Source organism: Salmo trutta, chromosome 15 (assembly GCF_901001165.1).
Source record: "Salmo trutta chromosome 15, fSalTru1.1, whole genome shotgun sequence".
Taxonomy (NCBI): domain Eukaryota; kingdom Metazoa; phylum Chordata; class Actinopteri; order Salmoniformes; family Salmonidae; genus Salmo; species Salmo trutta.
The window spans coordinates 16,121,353-16,143,207 of NC_042971.1; the positions used below are offsets into that span (position 1 = coordinate 16,121,353).

Below are 21,855 nucleotides of genomic sequence, written 5' to 3' on the forward strand. Positions count from 1 at the left end.
TTTCACCCAAAATCCATTTTTTTTTCTTAAAGTTATCCAAAATGACTCTGGTCTCCTTGGTGAAAATACTGTCTTAATTGCTGCCGAGGGGACTTATGAAGTTGTATTGGATTGAATTGAGGGTTGGAATGCAGCCGTGATTATTGTGTGTCTGTCCACTCAGGGCACCCCAGAGCGTTTGATATTGCACCTGGTGGAGGAGCCATCGGTGGTTGACCCCACCTACATCGAAGACTTCCTCCTCACCTACCGCACCTTCCTCTCCAGCCCCATGGAGGTCGGCAAGAAGCTGCTCGAGTGGTTCAAAGTCGACAGCCTCAGAGACACGGTGTGTACAGTACTGTGTGTGCGTGTGCGCGTGCACATGTGTGTGTGTTTGCGTTGTGCCTGCTTCCTTATGTGAAGGCGTGGGTATACTACACAGTAATCAATACAACTTGTGCCAGGTCAGCGTTCTTGGTTGTACGGGGGATTTGTCCCGTCCAGATACTCTCATAGTGCATAAATTATTTAACATAAGATTAGTCTTGTGCTGTCAATAGTGTTTATTGGGATGTCATTTGTCGCGTAATCATTCTTCCTCTTAAAGGGGCCCTTCCCCTCAAAGAGAGAGTCGCTGTTTGTTGCTCTGTCTGCGGTGTGGTTGCTTCATTGTGTGCGAAGATGACCTTTGCTTAGATTGGAACTATGCTACTATTGTTTTTTTTCAGCCACTGCATTTCCGGACTCTTGCAGGTCAAAGAAAGATTACGGAGAAATATATTTTTGTCATCTCACCTCTATCATAGAGTGCATTCAGAAAGTATTCATACCCCTTGACTCATTCCAAAAATGTTTGTGTTACAGCCTGAATTCAAAATAGATTTCATATCTTTTTTTCTCTCACCCATCTACACACAAATACCCCATAATGACAAAGTGAAAACATATTTTTTTTAAATGTTTGCAAGTTTAGTGAAAATGAAATACAGATATATCAAGTATTCATTCCCCTGAGTGTTAGTACTTTGTAGAAGCGCCTTTGGCGGTGATTACAGCTTTGAGTCGTCTTGGGTATGTCTGTATCAGCTTTGCACATCTGGATTTGTGGATTTTCTCCCGTTCTTCCTTGCAGATTTTCTCAAACTCTGTTAAGTTAGATGGGGAGTGGCAGTTAACAGCAATCTTCAAGTATTTTCCCAGATTTTCAATGGGATTAAAGTCTGGGCTTTGGCTGGACCACTCAAGGACTTTCACAGTCTTGTTCTGAAGCCATTACAGCATTGCTTTGTATCTATACTTACGGTCATTGTTCTGTTAGAATGTAAATCTTCGCCCCAGTCTAAGGTTGTTTGCTCTCTGAAGCAGATTTTCATCCAGGATTTACCTGTATTTGGCTCCATTCATTGTTCCCCCTATCCTTACCAGTCTCCCAGTCCTTGCCGCTGAAATGCATCCCCATAACATGATGCTGCCGCTGAAATGCATCCCCATAACATGATGCTGCCACCGCCATGCTTCACGGTGGGGATGGTGTTAGATGGGTGATGAGCTGTGCCTGGTTTTCTCCAGACATAGTGCTTTGCGTTCAGTCCAAAGAGTTACATTTTTGTTTTATCAGACCACAGAATCAATTGCCTTATGTTCTCAGTCTTTCACGTGCCTTTTTGCAAACTGTGCCTTTTTCTCAGGAGTGGCTTCCATCTGTCCACATTCCCCTTAAACCCAGTTTGGTGAAGTGCTGTAGAGGATCTCCCATCTCAGCCAAGGAACTCTGTAGTTCTGTCAGAGTGGTCATTTGGTTCTTGGTTACCTCCTTGACCAAGGTCCTTCTTGCCCAGTTGCTCAGTTTGGTCGGACGGCCAGCTCTAGGCAGGAGTCTGTGTAGTTCCATATTTTTTCCATTTCCCGATGATTAATTAGTTTTCATTACATTTGCTAATATTTCGAGAAACATGTTTTCACTTTGTCATTATGGAGTATTGTGTGTAGGTTGGTGAGTAAAACATATATTTAACCCATTTTGAATTCAGGGTGTAACACAACAAAATGTGGAATAAGTCAAGAGGTATGAATACTTTCTGAAGGCACTGTATCTTTAGCCTCTGCTAAAATTGAATGTTTGGAGCTTGCTGCTTTTTAGAAACTATACAGGATTCTCTATGAAGTTTGTTGACTAAGCTTTGACAGCCTTGTGTTTCGCTGTGCAGGTGACACGCATAGTGTTGTTATGGGTGAACAACCATTTCAACGACTTTGAAGGTGACCCAGCCATGACAAGGTTCCTTGAAGACTTTGAGAAGCTGCTGGAAACCACAGTAAGATCACCTTTCCCATATTGTGTCTATACTAACTGTGCATCCTAAATGGCACTCTATCCCTATAGTGCACTACTATTGACCAAAGCACTATGAGCCCTGGTCAAAAGTAGTGCACTATATAATGAATAGGTGTTCACACCGTCACTAAACTAAAGCCTCACACCTTCAGCTTCACTCTGTGGTCAGACAGACATCCGAGCTTCTGTCTGTGGGTGTAACAACCCTGCGGTTGAACCAGATGTGTTAGTCCAGGTCAGTTGAGTGAGTGAGTGAGTGAGTGAGTAGGTGTTGAAGCCTGTTCTGTTCCTTTTAGAAAATGAAGGGTCACCTGAGGCTACTGAACATAGCGTGTGCAGCCAAGGCCAAGTGGAGGCAGATCACCCTGCAGAAACCGTCCAGAGAGTCCCCGCTCTACTTCAGCCTGCATGGCGGCAGCGAGAGGGGCTTCGGCATCTTCGTGGAGTTGGTGGAAGGGGGCAGCAAGGCCGCGGAGGCTGGACTCAAACGGGGAGACCAGGTAGGAGAAGTGTTTACTCGTGTTGTAATGTTTTTACGTTGTACTTTTAATGTTCAAAGAAAACGGTGTGGCTTTTGCTTTGTTTTTCTTCCATACATTTCATACGGTTTAGATTGCTGTTCAGATGGCCTGTGTGGGTAGTTTCAGTAACAAGTGCAGTTGACTGAAATCTCTCTTGTGTTTTCCTCCTTCAGATAATGGAGATCAATGGTCAGAACTTTGAGAACATCTCCTACGTCAAAGCTATGGACTTCCTGAGGAACAACACACACCTCTCCCTCACAGTCAAGACCAACATCTTCGGTTAGTACAATCTGCCCTCTTACCATAACTAGAATTATTTCATTAACGATGCAGGACCATCTGAAATTAAAATGCCAGATGTCAACAGTAGTCTGTACCTGGGTCAGTGCCTGTGTCGGTATCTGTGGCCGGTCGTGTGTTGGATTGCAAAATGCTTGTAACTTTCTCAAGTTTCCCAAGTCTTCCAACCATACTTTCTGGAAAAACTGGGAATTCTGCAAAAGTTACCAGGATTTTACAACCCTAGTTCTGTGACCTGCGTCTTGCCATTCACCCACTATCCCCCCTCTCCTCTCCCCAGTGTTCAAAGAGCTGCTGAGCCGGATCGTTCACGAGAAGAAGAATGGCGTTCCGCACATCCCCAAGATCCAGGAGAAGAAGGGCAACCGCTTCTCCATCTCTGACCTGCCTGGAGACATGGAGTTCCCCACAGACCACAAGGCCACCAAGAAGATGAAGGCCAACACCGTTTCTGGGGGACGAAACAAGATCAGGAAGATGCTCGAGAAGACCCGCTTCAGCATCCTACCACCTAAACCCTTCAGGTAGGAGAGTATTGTGTTGTATTTGTTTGTATTCACTGGGCTTTAAGGTAAAAGGGAGTCATCATCATCATGATCATCACCCTCGATTTCGCTCCATATCAGCGACAGCTAGACCATTCTCATTCGCTCTACCCTTAAAACCTTTTAAAGTTATTGTAGATTAAAGGAAAAGCTTTTTTGAGGAGGGTCTGTTCTTTGAAAACATAAACATGCCATTTTAGTCCGATTTCATACCTTCCATTGGTCTCATTATGCTCCGTATCGTTTCAGTGCAGGGTGAGAACGAAACAGTGTTACTTGCCCAGGGAGACGTTGGCACCGCTCTCACGTAAAGTTCTGCCTTTCCCCTCGACGCACGCTCTGCTCCGTCAGCTCATCTAGTGTAATCACCCTGCATTTCATGAAACCGTTTAGCATCATTGGAGGCATTGATCTGCCATAGCCAACCAACAACTGTATCTAAATCACATCGCTTTCATTCATGTTTTATTCCATTTACTCTGCGGGGACTTAGAGAGAGTGGAGATGAGAGACTGATTGGGGAGCATCACGCTTCTTTAGTAGTCTATCTATTATAAACCGACAATGTGCGAGAACGTGGTAGTAGCGCACCGCGGCGGATGCTAGTAGCTAGCGATTATGGTAAAAGTCATCAACAGCTTTATGTGTGGTTGTTCTTCGTGCTGGGGTAGTGCAGTCAGTGTATGATTTAAGACGTCAGTCACTTCTAATGCTTGGCCTTATACTGTCAACTCATCGGGCTGCTGATGTGATGGAATATGTCCTCTTCTCTCTACTTAGGGTGCCGTTTGGCACACAGCCTATTTCCCCCGCGCTTTGTTTTGACCGGGGCCCAGGGGAATGGTGAACCGTTTGGGAGCCAGGCTTAGTGTAATAAACAGTGGTGAAGACCGTACAAAGGGCAAGCACAGGTCTCCATCTTTATTCCACTTGTGTGATACTTGAGTCATGTGCCTTTTCTGATGGCGATGGAAGCAGGAGGATGGACAGGTCAGGGACGGTAGCCTAGTGGTTAGAGCGTTGGACTAGTAACCGGGAAGGTTGCAAGATCGAATCCCCAAGCTGACATGGTATAAAAATCTGTCGTTCTGCCCCTGAACAAGGCAGTTAACCCACTGTTCCTAGGCCATCGTTGAAAATAAAAATGTGTTCTTTACTGACTTTCCTAGTTAAATAAAGGTTTTTAAAAAAGGTAGGCTACTCCCTGCAGTATTCTACAGTAGGCAAGTCACATGACAGCCTGGCTTTGCTGCTGGGTCATATATTGATCAACCAGTTGATTTACTGGGATTCCATTGGCAGCCAATAGACTAGGTAGTTTGAGCTGGACGCGAATGGTGGTGATTCGACGAGACGACCGCAAGGGATAGCCAGGGCATGTATCATCTAACCTCTTAAACGCTCATTCTTATTCTCATTATCTGTGTTTCAAAGTGTATAAGTAGATATATCAGCCATTTGTCAAAAGCAGGCTGTCCTGTGGGTTTCCTGATGTAAATGTACACTGAGTGTACAAAACATTACGATATAATGTTGAGTTTGCACCCTATTTTAACCTCGGAACAGCCTCAATTGGTCAGAGCATGGACTTTTACAAGGTGTCAAAAGCGTTCCACCGGGATGCTGGCCCATGTTGACTCCAATGCTTCCCACAGTTGTGTCAGGTTGGCTGGATGTCCTTTGGGTGGAGGACCAATCTTGATACACATGGGGAACTGTTGAGCGTGAAAAACCCAGCAAGCGTTGCAGTTCTTGACACTTAAACTGGTGCGCCTGCCACCTACTGCCATACCCCGTTCAATTGCACTTCAATATTCTGTCTTGCCCATTCAGACTCTGAATGGCACACATACACAATCCTTCTTTAACCTGTCTCCTCCCCTTCATCTACACTGATTGAAGCGAATTTAGCAGGTCACATAAATAAGGGAACAATGCTTTCACCTGGTCATTCTGTGTTTTGTACACTCAGTGTATATTGGATGTGTAAATGTATATTCAATGCTTTTAGTATATTTGATTAGTGTGAGGTTATCAGTTACGTCAATGATGACAGGTTCAACTAAATAAGGAAACAATCGTTTTTCACTACTTTTCTGTCTGCCCATGTGTGTTTGACTGAGATGTGTGTAGGTACATCACAGGAGGTTGGTGGCACCTTCATTGGCAGGGGGATGGACTCGTGGTAACGGCTGGAGCGGAATCCGTGGAATGGTATCAAGCACCTGGTTTGATGCCATTCCATTTGCTCTGTTCCAGCCTCTATTATGAGCCGTCCTCCCCTCCGCAGCCTCCACTGGGGTACATTTACTGAATGTCCATCTGTATGTGTCTACTGTCTGTCTGTGTGTGTGTAACGTTCAGTGTCTGGATACTGTGGCCTTGCCCGTCGTCTCTTTATTTTCTGCCTGTCTGTGTTGTTGCTGCTCAGTGCTAATATGCCGCTGGCACACTGTACTGTACTGCAGCCTTGTTGTTCTGTTGTTCTCATGCTCTTCACTGTCCTCTGTCCCTCCTCTAACTGCCTCACCTGCACAGGGGACTCTTTGGGTAAGACACTTGTTGTGTAATTTAGTTCCCTCATTCACTGGCAACGTGGAGAAAACACAGTATGTGTTCCAAATAGGACCCTTTTCCCTATATGGGCCCTGGGCATTCAGTGCACTACGTAGGGCATAGGGTGCTATTTCTGACGCGGGCGCACACAGTCATTGTAGGCAGGGAGGAATTCAGCAATGACCTTTTTAACGGAAAGCCGGAGGACTGCATTGGGATCTTCATGCGATTAAAAGTCCTTCAGAATCTCTGCACGCCTTCCTAAAGCTACGTGTAGACGTTCTCTGCTGTTCCTACCCTACCTGTTTATTCCCCTCTGTAGCGTTCTCTGCAGCGTCACGGTCGGTTAGAGTAGAGCTCGAGAATACGGTGAAGTATTGCGTCGACTTCAGGGTGATGTGATTCTACGCTCGTTTGTGCTTCCGTGTGCAGCTTTCTTCTCGGCTTCACATCCCATAGTGCTTCACTCCACATTTTATGCATGCAACACACCGTAGTCTAAAGGAGATGGCATGTATGAATTTGATAGGGATTGAAGTGTAACATGATAAGGTGCTTGCCTATAATAGTATTCTGAAAAGTGCTCACGTACCTAACCTAGGCGTAATGTAGACATCTGAATCACCTTGGGCCGTGTAGGGCTAAGACTGAGTTTTGAGGTATGAGGAAGTAGAGTTTAAACGGTTGGTTGAATCACACGTTACTGAGGAATGTGATTGGCATTCGGGCTTTCTGCGGTAGTACATATGATAGAATCCTATCTATGACGCGTGTATGTTTCTGTGTGTCTTATGTCTACATTCTGTTTATGGTGTGTCTATGTCGGTAAGTTGTTATGTGCGCTCTGCTAACCGCGCTAGCCTGGTCCCTGGTCTCTTTGTACTGTCTTGTCAAGCCCTATGGTCATTGTCACGCCAAACCATTGGAGTCGGCAAGACCGCACAAAAGGATCTGGGACCAGCAGGCTATGTTGGTCCCGTATCAGTCTGTGTTTGTCATTTGGGGGAGGAGGGGCCTTGGAAGTGTCAATCAATTAGTCCACCTGTGTGGGGGGGTGACTTTTCTGACCAGCATCCCAAAATCTAAAACGGACCCTTAACCATAAGCCAAATTCTTACTGACTGTAACCTAATTTTAACCAATTCGGGGAATTAGACCTAGGCTGAAGTATCGCTTTACACGTCAGCCATGTCCCCTTCCATCTCCAGCAGCTGCGAGGGCCGTTTAGTACGGAAACAGTCAATTAGAGCTGTAGCCTGGAGGCCTGATTGTTGGTGTGTTGGTGTTCTGACACCGCCAGGGGAGTGGCATCCAGCCACACAGACACCACCGCATCCCCCAATCGTAATGAAACCATTCGTCAAAAGGATCCCATTTGCATATCAGACCCGTTTAATGCTGATGTCTCTCTCTGTCCCTGTTTACCCTCGAGAGTTGACTCTAGACAGACTCACAGAGAGGCAGGCCAGGCAAGAAGACCTCTCATCCCAGCCCCATTGAAACGTCTGTCTTAGATTGAATGTCACGCATAAAGGTTGTTTTTTTTTCTCTCGGTGTCTGTACAAAGGCTCCTCATCCTTGCCATCAATCATGCATAGTGTTTGTTTGGGTGTCTGTGCGTGTCTTGTTGATGTGTGTATGTGTGCTCACCGGGCTGTCATCATCATTCCTGGGCCTGGTTTGTGTTGGGTTTTCGGTGCGCCCTGCTCGTCAGCCGCATCATTCATGTGATCTTTCATGGATGGATCTTAGCCAACCCCACGAGTATCCATCACTACCTATGAAAGGATTGCTGTGATTGCGGTGCACTGTAGGGATATCAAGAAGACCAGGAATGCTTCTTTTTAACTGTTTATTTGAATGCGGCGTGATTGAATATGGCTCCGGGGCCAGGAGTTCCTGACCAGGGAAAACTCGAGCCCCTTGTCGTAAGTGATCTGACGTCCCCTCTCATCTCCCTCTCTCTGTCTCTCTGTGCCACAGTGATGGTGGCGTGGGCCAGTCTCAGGATGACAGCATCGTGGGCACGAAGCAGTGCAGGCACAGCGTGGCCATCATGCCCATCCCTGGCAGCCTCTCATCCAGCAGCCCTGACCTGCTGCAGCCAGCCACTAATGTGTTGGACTTCTCCAATCCAGCAGGTGAAAGACGCGAGCACACACACACACACACACACACACACACACACACTCTTTTCTTGGTGAGATAAAAACACAGGCAGAAGCACTCACTGCCGCTAGGCCAACATCTGACCATTCACACTCATGCTCACCACACGGCGATCACTGCTTGGGTAGTGAAGACTGCTCACTACTCCACTGAGACAATTAGCAACTGAAGATGGGCGCACTTTACACAAGTGTTTATCTTGTTCATTTTTCAAGCGTGTGGCCTCTTCAGACCGGGTTATGTTGGCAATAGGCGTAACTTTGGAGCTGTGGGAAAACAGCAGTAATTACTCAGGGAGGAATACTTCTCACAGAGAGTGAAAGCACTTCCTGCTTGGAGAAATTCCTCTCACTGCTCTGCCTCGCAGGCCCTCGGGTTAATCACAGAATTGATCATTATAAGCACGCCACACACACACACACACACACACACACCGGTGTTCCGTTTCTCCTCTGTGTCTCAAGCATTTCCATTTCAAGAGCTCGGACATGAAACCGAATTAGAGCCATATGAAAGGGATTAAACGCTGACAGATTTCAGAGCCCATAATTATTGAAACAACTAAGCGGCCTCCCCGAGGAGAGTGGAGGGGGGGGATATGCTTTTGATTTATCCTCCCCAATCATTTGTCATTGAGCGCAGCCCGCAGTCAGAGGGTCCAGTCTGCAGCCCCAATACATCACGCACGCCTGTAGAAGACTGCCCTTCCCCCCTCCTCCAAGCCCACTGAGATAGGAGATGAATCATCTTCTATTAGTGCCATTTCTCTTCCCCACCGACTGCGCTCTGGCTATTTCACTGTGACTGACGGGTAGGGGGGGGGGGGGGGTGTTCAGTGACAAGTGCAGGACCCCCCCCCCCCCCTCCACTCATTTCAAAGCGGCCCTCTCAGTGTGAGGAGTAATCCCTCACAAAGCCTGGCCTCAAATTAGATTAAGAGGGGGGGATCAGAGAAACTAGAGTTTGGAGTTAAATACGGTGTTATTCTTCTAGGCCTTTGATTGGGTGTAAGAAGGCTTGTCTGGGGGCTCGTGTATGTGTGTCACTGCGGCAGACTCAGATCCCAGCTCTCTGTCCCACACACACTGTGCCCTCCCTCTCTCCAGTACACTGATCTGATTATAAACAGATGCTTTAGTGAAAGTCCCTCTGCCCCGCTGACGTTCCCCGTCCTCCCACAACGGGAAAGCTGTCGTTCAAAGCCCTCTCTTTCTCTTCCATGTTTCCAACCACTGTTCACTCCCTCCCTCTCTTTCTCTCTTTCTCTCTCTCTCTCTCTCTCTTTCCTCCTCTGTCTGCTTCCCCAGCCGTGAGCTTCTACTGTAAGTATCTACGTGCTCTCTTCCCAGTCTCAGTGGAAGACCGGGGCTCTGTTCGTTTTGGCAACATTCAGTTTATGCTTCCAAGTTTCCCATCCCGTCATTTTTTCCCCCCTCTTCATTCATGAGCTTTCGAGTTCCGTCTCTCTCTGTGTCATACGTCATGGACCAAAGTCTAAGTTGGGCTCTGCGTGAAGGTCTTGGGCCTCGTTCCAAATAGCACACTGTTCCCTTACATAGTGCGCTACATTTGAAAAGAGCCCTATGGGACCTGGTCAAATGTAGCGCAACTAATTGGGACCTATCCTTCGTGATGGCTGAATGTGTTTGACTATTTTTTTGTGTTAAAGGAGCTTCGCGTTAAAGCGCCGTGCCGCGCCGCACCTGGCCCTATGCTTTCCTCCCAGCTCTGTTGCTCTGCTCCTGTCTGCTAATGCTGCTTTAGGTGGGATTTATATCTAGTGGTTCTGTGACAGAGGGAACAGGAAAAAGGCTTAGCAGGCAGGCCTAGGGGGTGTTAGGTGTTTGGGGGGGGGGACCCTAATAGTGTTGCGTCAGCAGAAACTTCCGAAGATAACCGCCCCCAGAGCCAGGAGTCTTTTCTCAGTGGAAAACGGGCTTTTCCTGTGTGGACGCCATCTTTCTCACGACACAATAAATAATTGGTTTGTTAATCATTTTCATTCGTTTAGGGCGGTATTAGTCCTGTCAAGGAGGTGTATAGATGATTATTATATATGATTGCTCTAGACCCTCGGCACAAATCGCCCCCACTTTTAGTTTAAGTAGGTTGAAATGGTTGATTATGGCTTAGCCACTGCACTGTATTTAGACTCATCTGCAGCAGTGTTATTGTTGTGCCTCAGCGATTTGTTTCTGCCGATCTTGCTGCTGTAATGGGAATAATGAATGGGGTTTCTAGTTATGGGCTCAGACATAGTGAGAGATGAGGCCAGAAAGGAGGACATAGATTCCATAATGGCTGTGCCTCAGTCCGTTGAGCATGCTTCACTCTACTCCCTGGAAAACACGGAGGGAGCAGTGCCGTGTTCGATACGGTCATCTGTCAGCCAAGCCCATTCCCCCTTTTATTTATGTTTTCCTCTTGAAGTCATTAGGCTCCCTGCATGACTGCTCCAAGGCACGCGATCCCTCCCCGCCTGTCCTCACTCCCTCCAATGTCATGCCTTTATCCACGCTCTTCCCCTCCACCCATACCGTTTATCGTCCTCCGCTATTCATGCCTCGTTGTTTTACCCTGCTGAGTGTGCAATGGACCACAAGCACTTTCATGTGCAAGCAGAGAAAGTCTGAAGTGCTTGTTCCCTTTGGCATATTGGGAAATGCATCTCGCGTGCGTATCCTTTAGCCACGAGGGCGGTTTGCTTCCTTATTTTTAACTTTTGGGTTACCATGGAAATTGTAAACTTTTTTTGTTGCCGGAGACTTTTATTTTGGTTCACTATATTTACGCTTCTGTGTGAAAGAAATCTGCGTCCCAAATGGCACCCTGTTTCCTATATTATAGTGCACTACTTTTTGACCAGAGCTCTTTGGGCCCTGGTCAAAAAGTAGTGCGCTCTGTAGGGAATAGGGTGCTGTTTGGGACTCATCTGGTGCATTCTGGTATTCCGTCCATCCTAAGTCTTCGAAGCTGTTCTCCTCCGCTCGTCAGACATTCCAGACCAGGTGATCCGGGTGTTCAAGGCTGACCAGCAGAGCTGTTACATCATCATCAGCAAGGACACCACGGCCAAGGACGTGGTCAGTCACGTGGTCAACGAGTTTGGCCTGAGCGCGGCCCCGGAGAACTACTCCCTCTGTGAGGTGTCGGTCAGTCCCGAGGGCGTCATCAAGCAACGCAGGCTACCTGACCAGCTCTCCAAGCTGGCTGACCGCATCCAGCTCAACGGCAGGTAAGACACTGGACTGTGGTCTTAAATACAGGTCTGCGATCAGATTACCCCACCCCAATCCTATCTTTTAACCTTAAAGGGATACAATTAAAACAGGATGAAGGAAACCGCACACTGCTCTTGATAGTATCACTGGTATTTAATAAGCTTACGTATCGGCCCAACGGCCTTCGTCAGAGCTTTTGTGAATTTTCGAAAACAGCACCTCTATGTAGACCTAGCCCCACCCACATCCGTTCCACATATGGAAAGGAGTTGGAGGCTAAGGAAAAATAAAAAAGTGCTACCAAACATAACAATTTGCATTTCACAAATATTACAAGTGTATAGACAAGACGCACCAAACACGTCCATAAAATCACGAGGACATAGCAAGTTTTCATTAATCATTGCGTACATCATACGAAAAAAACAAAGTAATCTTAAATAGGAACATATTTTCAATTCACAACATAACATACATAGGCATTTCATCATTAAGTCCTTTAGGAAATAATGGCTGGAGGGTGAAAATCCAAAAACATTCTCTTTTACTCAGAGTATTATTAATATCACCTCCCCTGTCTGATATCTTGACTTTTCTCTATGCCACAAAATCTAAAGGTAGAAATGTCATGTTTTAGGTCATTAAAATGTACTGCGACTGGATAATCCCTGTCGTTTCTCCTGATTGAACTCTCTGCCGCCGCTCTCCCTCTCTGCCGCCGCTCTCCCTCTCTGCCCCCTCTCTGCCTCTCTGCCGCCGCTCTCCCTCTCTGTCGCCTCTCTGCCGCCGCTCTCCCTCTCTGCCGCCGCTTTCCCTCTCTGCCACCGCTCTCCCTCTCTGCCCCTTCTCTCCCTCTCTGCCCCTTCTCTGCCTCCGCTCTCCCTCTCTGCCGCCGCTCTCCCTCTCTGCCGCCGCTCTCCCTCTCTGCCGCCGCTCTCCCTCTCTGCCCCCTCTCTGCCGCCGCTCTCCCTCTCTGCCCCCTCTCTGCCGCCGCTCTCCCTCTCTGCCCCCTCTCTGCCGCCGCTCTCTCTCTCTCTGCCGCCGCTCTCTCTCTCTCTGCCGCCGCTCTCTCTCTCTCTGCCGCCGCTCTCTCTCTCTCTGCCGCCACTCTCTCTCTGCCGCCACTCTCTCTCTGCCGCCGCTCTCTCTCTCTGCCGCTGCTCTCCCTCTCTGCCCCCTCTCTGCCGCCGCTCTCCCTCTCTGCCCCCTCTCTGCCGCCTCGCTCCCTCTCTGCCACCGCTCTCCCTCTCTGCCCCCTCTCTGCCTCCGCTCTCCCTCTCTGTTGCCTCTCTGCCGCCTCTCTGCCGCCGCTCTCCCTCTCTGCCGCCGCTCTCCCTCTCTGCCCCCTCTCTGCCTCTCTGCCGCCGCTCTCCCTCTCTGTCGCCTCTCTGCCGCCGCTCTCCCTCTCTGCCACCGCTCTCCCTCTCTGCCCCTTCTCTCCCTCTCTGCCCCTTCTCTGCCTCCGCTCTCCCTCTCTGCCGCCGCTCTCCCTCTCTGCCGCCGCTCTCCCTCTCTGCCGCCGCTCTCCCTCTCTGCCGCCGCTCTCCCTCTCTGCCCCCTCTCTGCCGCCTCGCTCCCTCTCTGCCGCCTCGCTCCCTCTCTGCCACCGCTCTCCCTCTCTGCCTCCGCTCTCCCTCTCTGTTGCCTCTCTGCCGCCGCTCTCCCTCGCTGCCACCGCTCTACCTCTCTGCCGTCGCTCTCCGTCTCTGCCGCCGCTCTCCCCATCTTCCCCTGCTCCTCTCGTCCCACACCAGACTCATCAAACTAGCTTAACATGAATATTTGATCCTCTGTCACTGTGTGTGTGCCTCTCTCTGCAGACTGACTGCACGCCTGGAATTATTCATACATACACAACCAGCGGCAGCACACAGAGCCCTGGTGCCTTATGGGTAATAGACAGCCCCTTGGCGCCGTGCAGCGTCCAAAATAGAGCAGCCTAGGTTAGACAATGGAAGCGGAAAGACATTCTTGTCTAGTAAGCGTATAGCTAGCCTGTGTAGACAACAGTATATAAAAAAACAATATACATATACAGTTGAAGTCAGAGTTTACATACACTTAGGTTGGAGTCATTAAAACTAGTTTTTCAACCACTCCACACGTTTCTTGTTAACAAACTATAGTTTTGGCAAGTCGGTTAGGACATCTACTTTGTGCATGACACAAGTAATTTTTTCCAACAATTGTTTACAGACAGATTTTTTCACTTATAATTCACTGTATCACAATTCCAGTGGGTCAGAAGTTTACATACACTAAGTTGACTCTGCCTTTAAACAGCTTGGGAAATTCCAGAAAATGAAGTCATGGCTTTAGAAGCTTCTGATAGGCTAATTGACATAATTTGAGTCAATTGGAGATGTACCTTTGGATGTATTTCAAGGCCTACCTTCAAACTCAGTGCCTCTTTGCTTGACATCATGGGAAAATCAAAAGAAATCAGCTAAGACCCCAGAAAAAAAATTGTAGACCTCCACAAGTCTGATTCATCCTTGGGAGCAATTTCCAAACGCCTGAAGGTACCACGTTCATCTGTACAAACAATACTACGCAAGGGTAAACACCATGGGACCACGCAGACGTCATACCGCTCAGGAAGGAGACGCGTTCTGTCCCCTAGAAATGAATGTACTTTGGTGCGAAAAGTGCAACTCAATCCCAGAACAACAGCAAAGGACCTTGTGAAGATGCTGGAGGAAACAGGTACAAAAGTATCTATATCCACAGTAAAACGAGTCCTATATCAATATAACCTGAAAGGCCGCTCAGCAAGGAAGAAGCCACTGCTCCGAAACCGCCATAAAAAAGCCAGACTACGGTTTGCAACTGCACATGGGGACAAAGAACGTACTTTTTGGAGAAATGTCCTCTGGTCTGATGAAACAAAAATATAACTATTTGTCCATGATGACCATCGTTATGTTTGGAGGAGAAAGGGGGAGGCTTGCAAGCCGAAGAACACCATCCCAACCGTGAAGCACAGGGGTGGCAGCATCATGTTGTGGGGGTGCTTTGCTGCAGGAGGGACTGGTGCACTTCACAAAATAGATGGCATCATGAGGGAGGAATATTACATGGATATATTGAAGCAACATCTCAAGACATCAGACAGGAAGTTAAAGCTTGGTCTGAGTTTAAATGTATTTGGCTAAGGTGAATGTAAACTTCTGACTTCAACTATATATATATATATATATATATATATATATATATATATATATATATATATATATATAGTATTTAACCTTTAACTAATTCTTATTTTACAATGACGGCCTACCCCGGCCAAACACTCACCTAACCCGGACGACTCTGGGCCAATTGTGCGCCGCCCTATGGGACGTCCGATCACGGCCAGACGTGTTACAGTCCGGGATCGAACCAGGGTCTATAGTGACGCCTCTAGCACTGAGACGCAGTGCCTTAGACCGCTGCGCCACTCGGGAGCCCACCGTGTTACATTCAACATCTGTTGTGTGTTGTATTATACATGTCCCTCTATCCAACATCCCTCTCTTTGTTGCCTCCCTTATCCATGAAAATAGAGCTGTGCCTGGTCGACCTGTTGGGACTTCTCTATGCTTTGAGTAACTGACCCTCGATCTGACTTGGTGGGTGACACACAAGCTTAGCCAGCAGAAACCCTCCAGTCCTCACTCCGGTCAAGCCCATACACTCATCTAGCCAGGGGAGTCTCCCCAACCAGCTCCAGCATCAGCCCCTGGCCCAGCATCAGCCCCGGTGGCCCTCCAATCAGCCACAGACGGCTAGAAGCAGCAGCAGGCCTCCTTCCAGGGGGCCAAGCAGCAGAGACCTAGTCCCTTCTACTGTAATCATTACTTATTCAGATCTCCGTCCCTGATGCCTTGAGTTGGCAGGGTCGGCCAGGGCATTTTAAGTACACATCAAGTACGATAACGGGCGCCCGGACGTTGCCCCTGAAAAGTGGCACACTGTAAATGTATTGCTGGCCGCTGCGTTGCATTCTAGGTTTAGCTGTAGACACATTTTGGCTCCATTAAGAAGCGCTAGTCCAATGTGCTGCTCTTGGACGCTCTCCCAGAAAAGAGCATCGGGGAGAAATGTCTCTCTCTCTCTCTCTCTCCTTTCTCTCTCTCTCTCTCTCTCTCTCTCTCTCTCTCTCTCTCACACCCACCCATGGGAAAATGTATGGCTGTAATGGATCACCACTGTCTGCCCCCCCCCAACACATCTTAATACTGCTGCTGTTTGCTGCTGCCCTGGTGGTGTCGACCAGGGAGGTGACATAGTATACAGAAAATACAGAAAATAACGGTGGCATCTTTATTCATGTGGTTATATATTTTCCAATGATAATGATGCATTTTATAATGAAGCAATAAGATACCTCTGGGGTTTGTGGTGTTTGACCAACATACCACTCTGCGTTGCATCGTCCCTACGAACAGTCCTTAGCCGTGGTATATTGGCCATGTACCACGAACCCCCGAGGTGCCTTATTGCCATTATAAACTGGTTACCGACGTAGTTAGTCATTTTCCGTGTTATCCCACGGCTTTCAGCCAATCATCATTCAGGGCTCATAATAACTAATTTGTCATGAATAAATAAAGATCCCGTCTCATTTCTAGACGTGGTCTTGATGTTATGTCTGCTTTGTAATCAACACGTCGTTTTCCCGGTATAAACCTTTATTATTACCCCCCCCTCCCCGTCCCCAGGTACTACCTGAAGAACAACATGGATACGGAGACGCTGTGTTCAGACGATGACGCCCAGGAGCTGCTGAAGGAGAGTCACATCACCCTGCTCCAGCTCAGCACCGTGGAGGTGTGTGTGTGTGTGTGTGTGTGTGTGTGTGTGTGTGTGTGTGTGTGTGTGTGTGTGTGTGTTTAACAGAGGGGTTGAAGACCTTACAGCAGCAGACACGTTCCCCGTCTCGTATGCGTTAATAAAGTCGCCGTGTCGTTCTTCAGGTGGCCGCCCAGCTCTCCATGAGGGACTTTGAGCTGTTCCGTAACATCGAGTCCACCGAGTACGTGGACGACCTCTTCAAGCTGCTGGACTCCTCGGGGGGAGTCCAACAGACGCGCCTCAAGCAGTTTGAGGAGGTCATCAACCAGGAGACCTTCTGGGTCGCCACGGAGATCCTGAGGGAGCCCAACGCCATGAAAAGGATGAAGACCATCAAACACTTCATCAAGATCGCTCTGAACTGTAGAGAGTGCAAGAACTTCAACTCCATGTTCGCCATCATCAGGTGAGTTAGTTGGGGGCTGGAGACCAGGAGACCTCCCTCCCTCCCAAGGCAACACTCCCTGTTCTGTCCTCTATCTGTTCCCATTCTAAGCAGTTTGTTGTGTCAGCGTGCCCCGCAATCCTATATCTGTCCCTACGACTTATTGCCTGTCAAAATTGAGTCCCAAAACAGTTATTACATGTCTGCTTTGTTATGTTGTTAACTCTGCCTTCTATGGTTGGGTTACATTGAGCTTCTGTTGTCCGTTGTGCTATTAATTTGACATGAATCTTCAGGGAACTGGTGTGTGTGTGTGTGTGTGTGTGTGTGTGTGTGTGTGTGTGTGTGTGTGTGTGTGTGTGTGAGGCAGAGGATGTCCTCTGAGAGCTTTCTGACAATGGGAGTCTGGTTAGGCTCGCTGTGGTCTCCTCACTCAGCCATGGAACGGCCTGGCTGCCGGAGCGCGTGCGTGTTTGCCTGACTCTGCGTGTCTGTATGCATCTGTGGCGTGTGTGTTCCCTACTGTCTGTGTCATCCAATGTGTAACGAGGCCCTCTGTCTCAAGCCCTCTTTAGAGCAGTCAGATCAGTCAGTACCCCTGCTGGCTGATGGGCTTGGCTGGCTGGCTGGCTGGCTGGCTGGAGACTCCACTTCAGAGCAGAGAACAATGAGGGTAATTCTAGAGCAGCGCTGCCAGGTCTGTCAGGAGAGGGAGGGAGGGAGTAGGAGGAGAGGGAGGGAGGGGGAGAGGAGGGTGTTGGGGGGGGGGAGGGAGGAGAGGAAAGAGGAAACACCAGTCATAATTTGCAGCTCTCTAAATGAATCTGCTCTGAGGTCACAAAGCCACAGGACCTCATTGAGGAAATGGGAAAACAAACACTGAAGATGCATCGTTTTTGGATGGCATGTTTTGTTGTGAGCAAATGAGTCATAGGCTTGGGCAGTATACTATGTATACCAGGTTATTTTGAAATACAGACGGTAGGATTTACTGAAAAATACTGTAGAAAAGAATTATATATAATAAAAACAAAATGCAGAGGGAGTGGCACGCCACTGCTTAGAACTAACTGTAAGTTGACTATCTCAGATGTGCCAAACAAATGATCTCCAGCTCAGGACTCAAGCTATGGATTTAGTTTGCTAACTTGCTAACTTGCAAGACCAAGCTTCATGGTTTCAGCAGAGACGATCAATGCCCCCCTGGATCAAGATCCCTGCTGCCTGAAGTTTTCTGCGTAAAAAAAAAATATATATATATTTGGAGAGAAATAGCGCCCCTATTTAGGTTTTTATTACCCCTTTTTTCCCTCCAATTTTAAAGTGCATTCTAGATCATTCCACACTTAAGGTGCAAAAAAACCAACCTAAAAGCAGATCGACCCATCTCAATAGAGATGGAACGGTTCTCCAGAGTTGGCCGTCCCTGAGCCCGGGTCCAGTAGCCTATACATCTATAGGTTAACAATGAGGTAAGGTACGGCAGAAATGTATGCAATACAGCTTTATACACCAGTATGGTACAGGAACGGTATGAAAATCTGCATACCGCCCAACCCTAGTGAGTGAATGGGTGTACGTTCAAGAAAGAGAGTACTTCTCAATTGTGATAATGTGCATCATCCCCTAAGTGGTACACATTGCTTTCAGCTTTCACTTCTGTATTCCCTGAAGTGTGTCTCTGTACTGTGTGCATGTTGTGTCTGGACTGGCCTGGGCAGTGGAGTGGAGTGGTCATCTGGCCAGCTAGCCCTGCTTCCCTACTCCTCTCCCGTTCAGCTCAGAGCGGACTCACCTTTTCCTAGCCTCTGGGTGTCTCAATACTCTCGTGTCGTTTCCTTTCCTTGCTTCCTCTCATCTGCGTTGATGTGAAAAGACTGAGAGGGTAAGAGGATGAGGTCTAACAGTGGGCTGCCTCTCACCTGTCCACTTCATTTGGATGAGTGTGGATGAAGGAAAGTAGACCAGGGCAGAAAACCACTGAAGGAGAGTTTTGAGCCCTAACCAATCTCTCTAGCGTCCTGTCCAGGGTGTACATCAAGCGGCCTCACGCTACAGAAACAGGAGATGAGCTCTTGCTGCTCTATAGGCCATTCTAGCTTGGACAAGGCTTACCAACCTTACCATCTCTCCTCTATAGCAGTGGTCTGAACCCTAACCCCTGACCTCTCCTCCTTGTCTTCTGCCCTACAGTGGTCTGAACCCTAACCCCTGACCTCTCCTCCTTGTCTCTTCCTCTACAGCGGTCCGAACCTTAACTGCTGAACTCTCCTCCTTGTCTCTTCCTCTACAGTAGTCTGAACCCTAACCCCTGACCTCTCCTCCTTGTCTCTTCCTCTACAGTGGTCTGAACCCTAACTGCTGACCTCTCCTCCTTGTCTCTTCCTCTACAGTGGTCTGAACCCTAACTGCTGACCTCTCCTCCTTGTCTCTTCCTCTACAGCGGTCCGAACCTTAACTGCTGAACTCTCCTCCTTGTCTCTTCCTCTACAGTGGTCTGAACCCTAACCCCTGACCTCTCCTCCTTGTCTCTTCCTCTACAGTGGTCTGAACCCTAACTGCTGACCTCTCCTCCTTGTCTCTTCCTCTACAGTGGTCTGAACCCTAACTGTTGACCTCTCCTCCTTGTCTCTTCCTCTACAGCGGTCCGAACCTTAACTGCTGAACTCTCCTCCTTGTCTCTTCCTCTACAGTGGTCTGAACCCTAACCCCTGAACTCTCCTCCTTGTCTCTTCCTCTACAGTGGTCTGAACCCTAACCCCTGACCTCTCCTCCTTGTCTCTTCCTCTACAGTGGTCTGAACCCTAACTGCTGACCTCTCCTCCTTGTCTCTTCCTCTACAGTGGTCTGAACCCTAACCCCTGACCTCTCCTCCTTGTCTCCTGCCCTACAGTGGTCTGAATCTGGCTCCAATAGCTCGTCTCAGGTCGTCGTGGGAGAAGCTGCCCAGTAAGTACGACAAGCTATTCCGCGAACTGCAGGACATCTTCGACCCGTCCAGGAACATGGCCAAGTACCGCAACGTCCTGAGCAGCCAGAGCATGCAGCCGCCCATTATCCCCCTGTTCCCCGTCGTCAAGAAGGACCTCACCTTCCTACATGAAGGTATGGATGCCTTTCTCAGTGCCCGCCTAAAATGCCTTCATCTTGTCCATTGGAAACCATATCGGATTAACTTATTGGTCACTCTTTACTTGGATAGTCCCATTAAGATGCTCTACAGATGGTCATACTATCAACAAACCATCTGTTGATAAGCAACTGCTTGCTAAGGTTAGAAAAAGGGTTGGGTCAGGGTTAGGGTAATAAGGTCAAGATTAGGGTTAGGGTAGATAGTTAGTAGAAATGTTGTCGACAGTTATTGGACATCGACTGAACATCTATAAACCATCTGCTCGGGACTATCCAAATAAACTGTTACCTGTTTATTTAACCTTTATTTATACGCGCTTGTCGGATTAAGATGTTACACAATATATTTTGCGAGAGCGATCACTGTCACAGTGATTCAAGGTCATTGTTTTGACTGGAACCTCATGTTGACTTTTCGTGTTGAGTTCTTAGCTAGTTAAAGTCCCGTGTTTTTACATCTAGACTGTTGCACCTTCCACCAGTATACTCCTATTGGCATGTACCGTGTTAGCGTATATACAGTGAATCATGCCTAGCTCAGGCACTCATTAGACAAAGGACTAATCTTCCGTCCATTAGCTGCATTAGCATTGCACAGACTTGCTGTTTGAAGATGGAAAAAGCTTTCATACCATATTGGGGTCATTGACATGTTGTTTCCGGGCGGTTTCCATATGGGCCTTGGTTTTTCCACTTCCTCCTGGCTCAGCTGAAACAGAGGTCACTCTCAAGCTTGCTCAAGAGGTTTTACTTCTGCTTCCCTTTCTGCTTCGGCATCCCGTATGAGACCAAGTTAGAACAACCACAGAGATTTCTGTTTTATGCAAAGTTTCAACAACAAACAAAAAAAAGTCCAAAAACGGTGTAGTACTAAAACAGGAAACGGATCGTTTGGCGATTGGGATGACAGACGGGGGACGTTAATGACGTTTCTTGTGATTTTCCCCCATTAGCGTGCGTTTGCTGTTATCTCCTCACAGTGAGATGTGTTGCACAGGCCAGGGAACCCATTGTCATCACACGGTGTTAGCAGAAGTGTAGATGATGCATGATAATGTGAGAAGTAAATCAATCACTCCCGTCTAATGCGAAAAGCTGTGAGAACACATCAACAGCTACACGTTAAGTGGCTCTCGCTCCCTTCTGGTTCAAACACCAGCGCTCGGCTCTTAAATGTAACCCAATTAAACAGGCTGAAGGAAGGAACCAATCATTAGTGTTTGAGTGTTACATATCTCCAGCCCCATCCCTCAGATATTTACCAAAACAAGTGATGGGGTGACCGCTTTGTTGTTTTTCAAAAACCCATTTAATGAAGATGAAGAAAAGCTCACCTGACTGTTTTCCCCGCAGGTAATGACTCTAAAGTAGACGGTCTGGTGAACTTCGAGAAGCTGAGGATGATCGCCAAGGAGATCCGTCATGTTGTCCGTATGACCTCAGCCAACATGGACCCAGCTCTTATGTTCCGACAGAGGTGGGTGCTCGCTCCCCTGGCTACATTTATTGCCCTTAAACACACATCTAGGATCAGTTTAGCCTTTTTAGATCTTATTGAATAAGATTACATGGACTTGGGGGACCTGATCCCAGATCAGCACTCCTAACCTGAGAGGCTTTATGAGTACGGGCCCTCTCCCAATCCTACCCTTAAACATTAGGGGGATGAAATAATAGCTGATCAGGTATCAGGGGTTAGAGGCGTCATCTGCCTGCTCTCTGCCCTCTGTACTACCCAGTGTGTCCTACAGTCCAGCCTGTCACAGACAGTGCATGCCTGCCCCCTTCAGGCTCCCTCTACACCAAGCAGCACCAGTGTCTCCCAATACAGTGCCTTCGGAAAGCATTCAGACCCCCTGACTTTCAC

General features: G+C 48.0%; 1 protein-coding gene across 7 annotated transcripts in view; it reads left to right on the plus strand.

Moving 5' to 3' along the window:
• LOC115148552 (rap guanine nucleotide exchange factor 6) overlaps positions 1-21,855 on the plus strand; it is a 131,708-nt gene that overhangs the window by 95,441 nt on the left and 14,412 nt on the right. For 6 of the 7 annotated variants that reach the window (XM_029690531.1, XM_029690533.1, XM_029690529.1 and 3 more), the window contains 12 exons: positions 164-328; positions 2,190-2,297; positions 2,614-2,817; positions 3,012-3,120; positions 3,422-3,665; positions 8,226-8,383; positions 9,719-9,733; positions 11,406-11,646; positions 16,339-16,447; positions 16,594-16,877; positions 19,750-19,961; positions 21,342-21,465. In XM_029690531.1, the coding sequence (XP_029546391.1) occupies positions 164-328; positions 2,190-2,297; positions 2,614-2,817; positions 3,012-3,120; positions 3,422-3,665; positions 8,226-8,383; positions 9,719-9,733; positions 11,406-11,646; positions 16,339-16,447; positions 16,594-16,877; positions 19,750-19,961; positions 21,342-21,465 (1,973 nt within the window). The remainder of the gene's footprint in view (positions 1-163; positions 329-2,189; positions 2,298-2,613; positions 2,818-3,011; positions 3,121-3,421; positions 3,666-8,225; positions 8,384-9,718; positions 9,734-11,405; positions 11,647-16,338; positions 16,448-16,593; positions 16,878-19,749; positions 19,962-21,341; positions 21,466-21,855) is intronic. The other variant, XM_029690530.1, reaches the window with a different exon arrangement.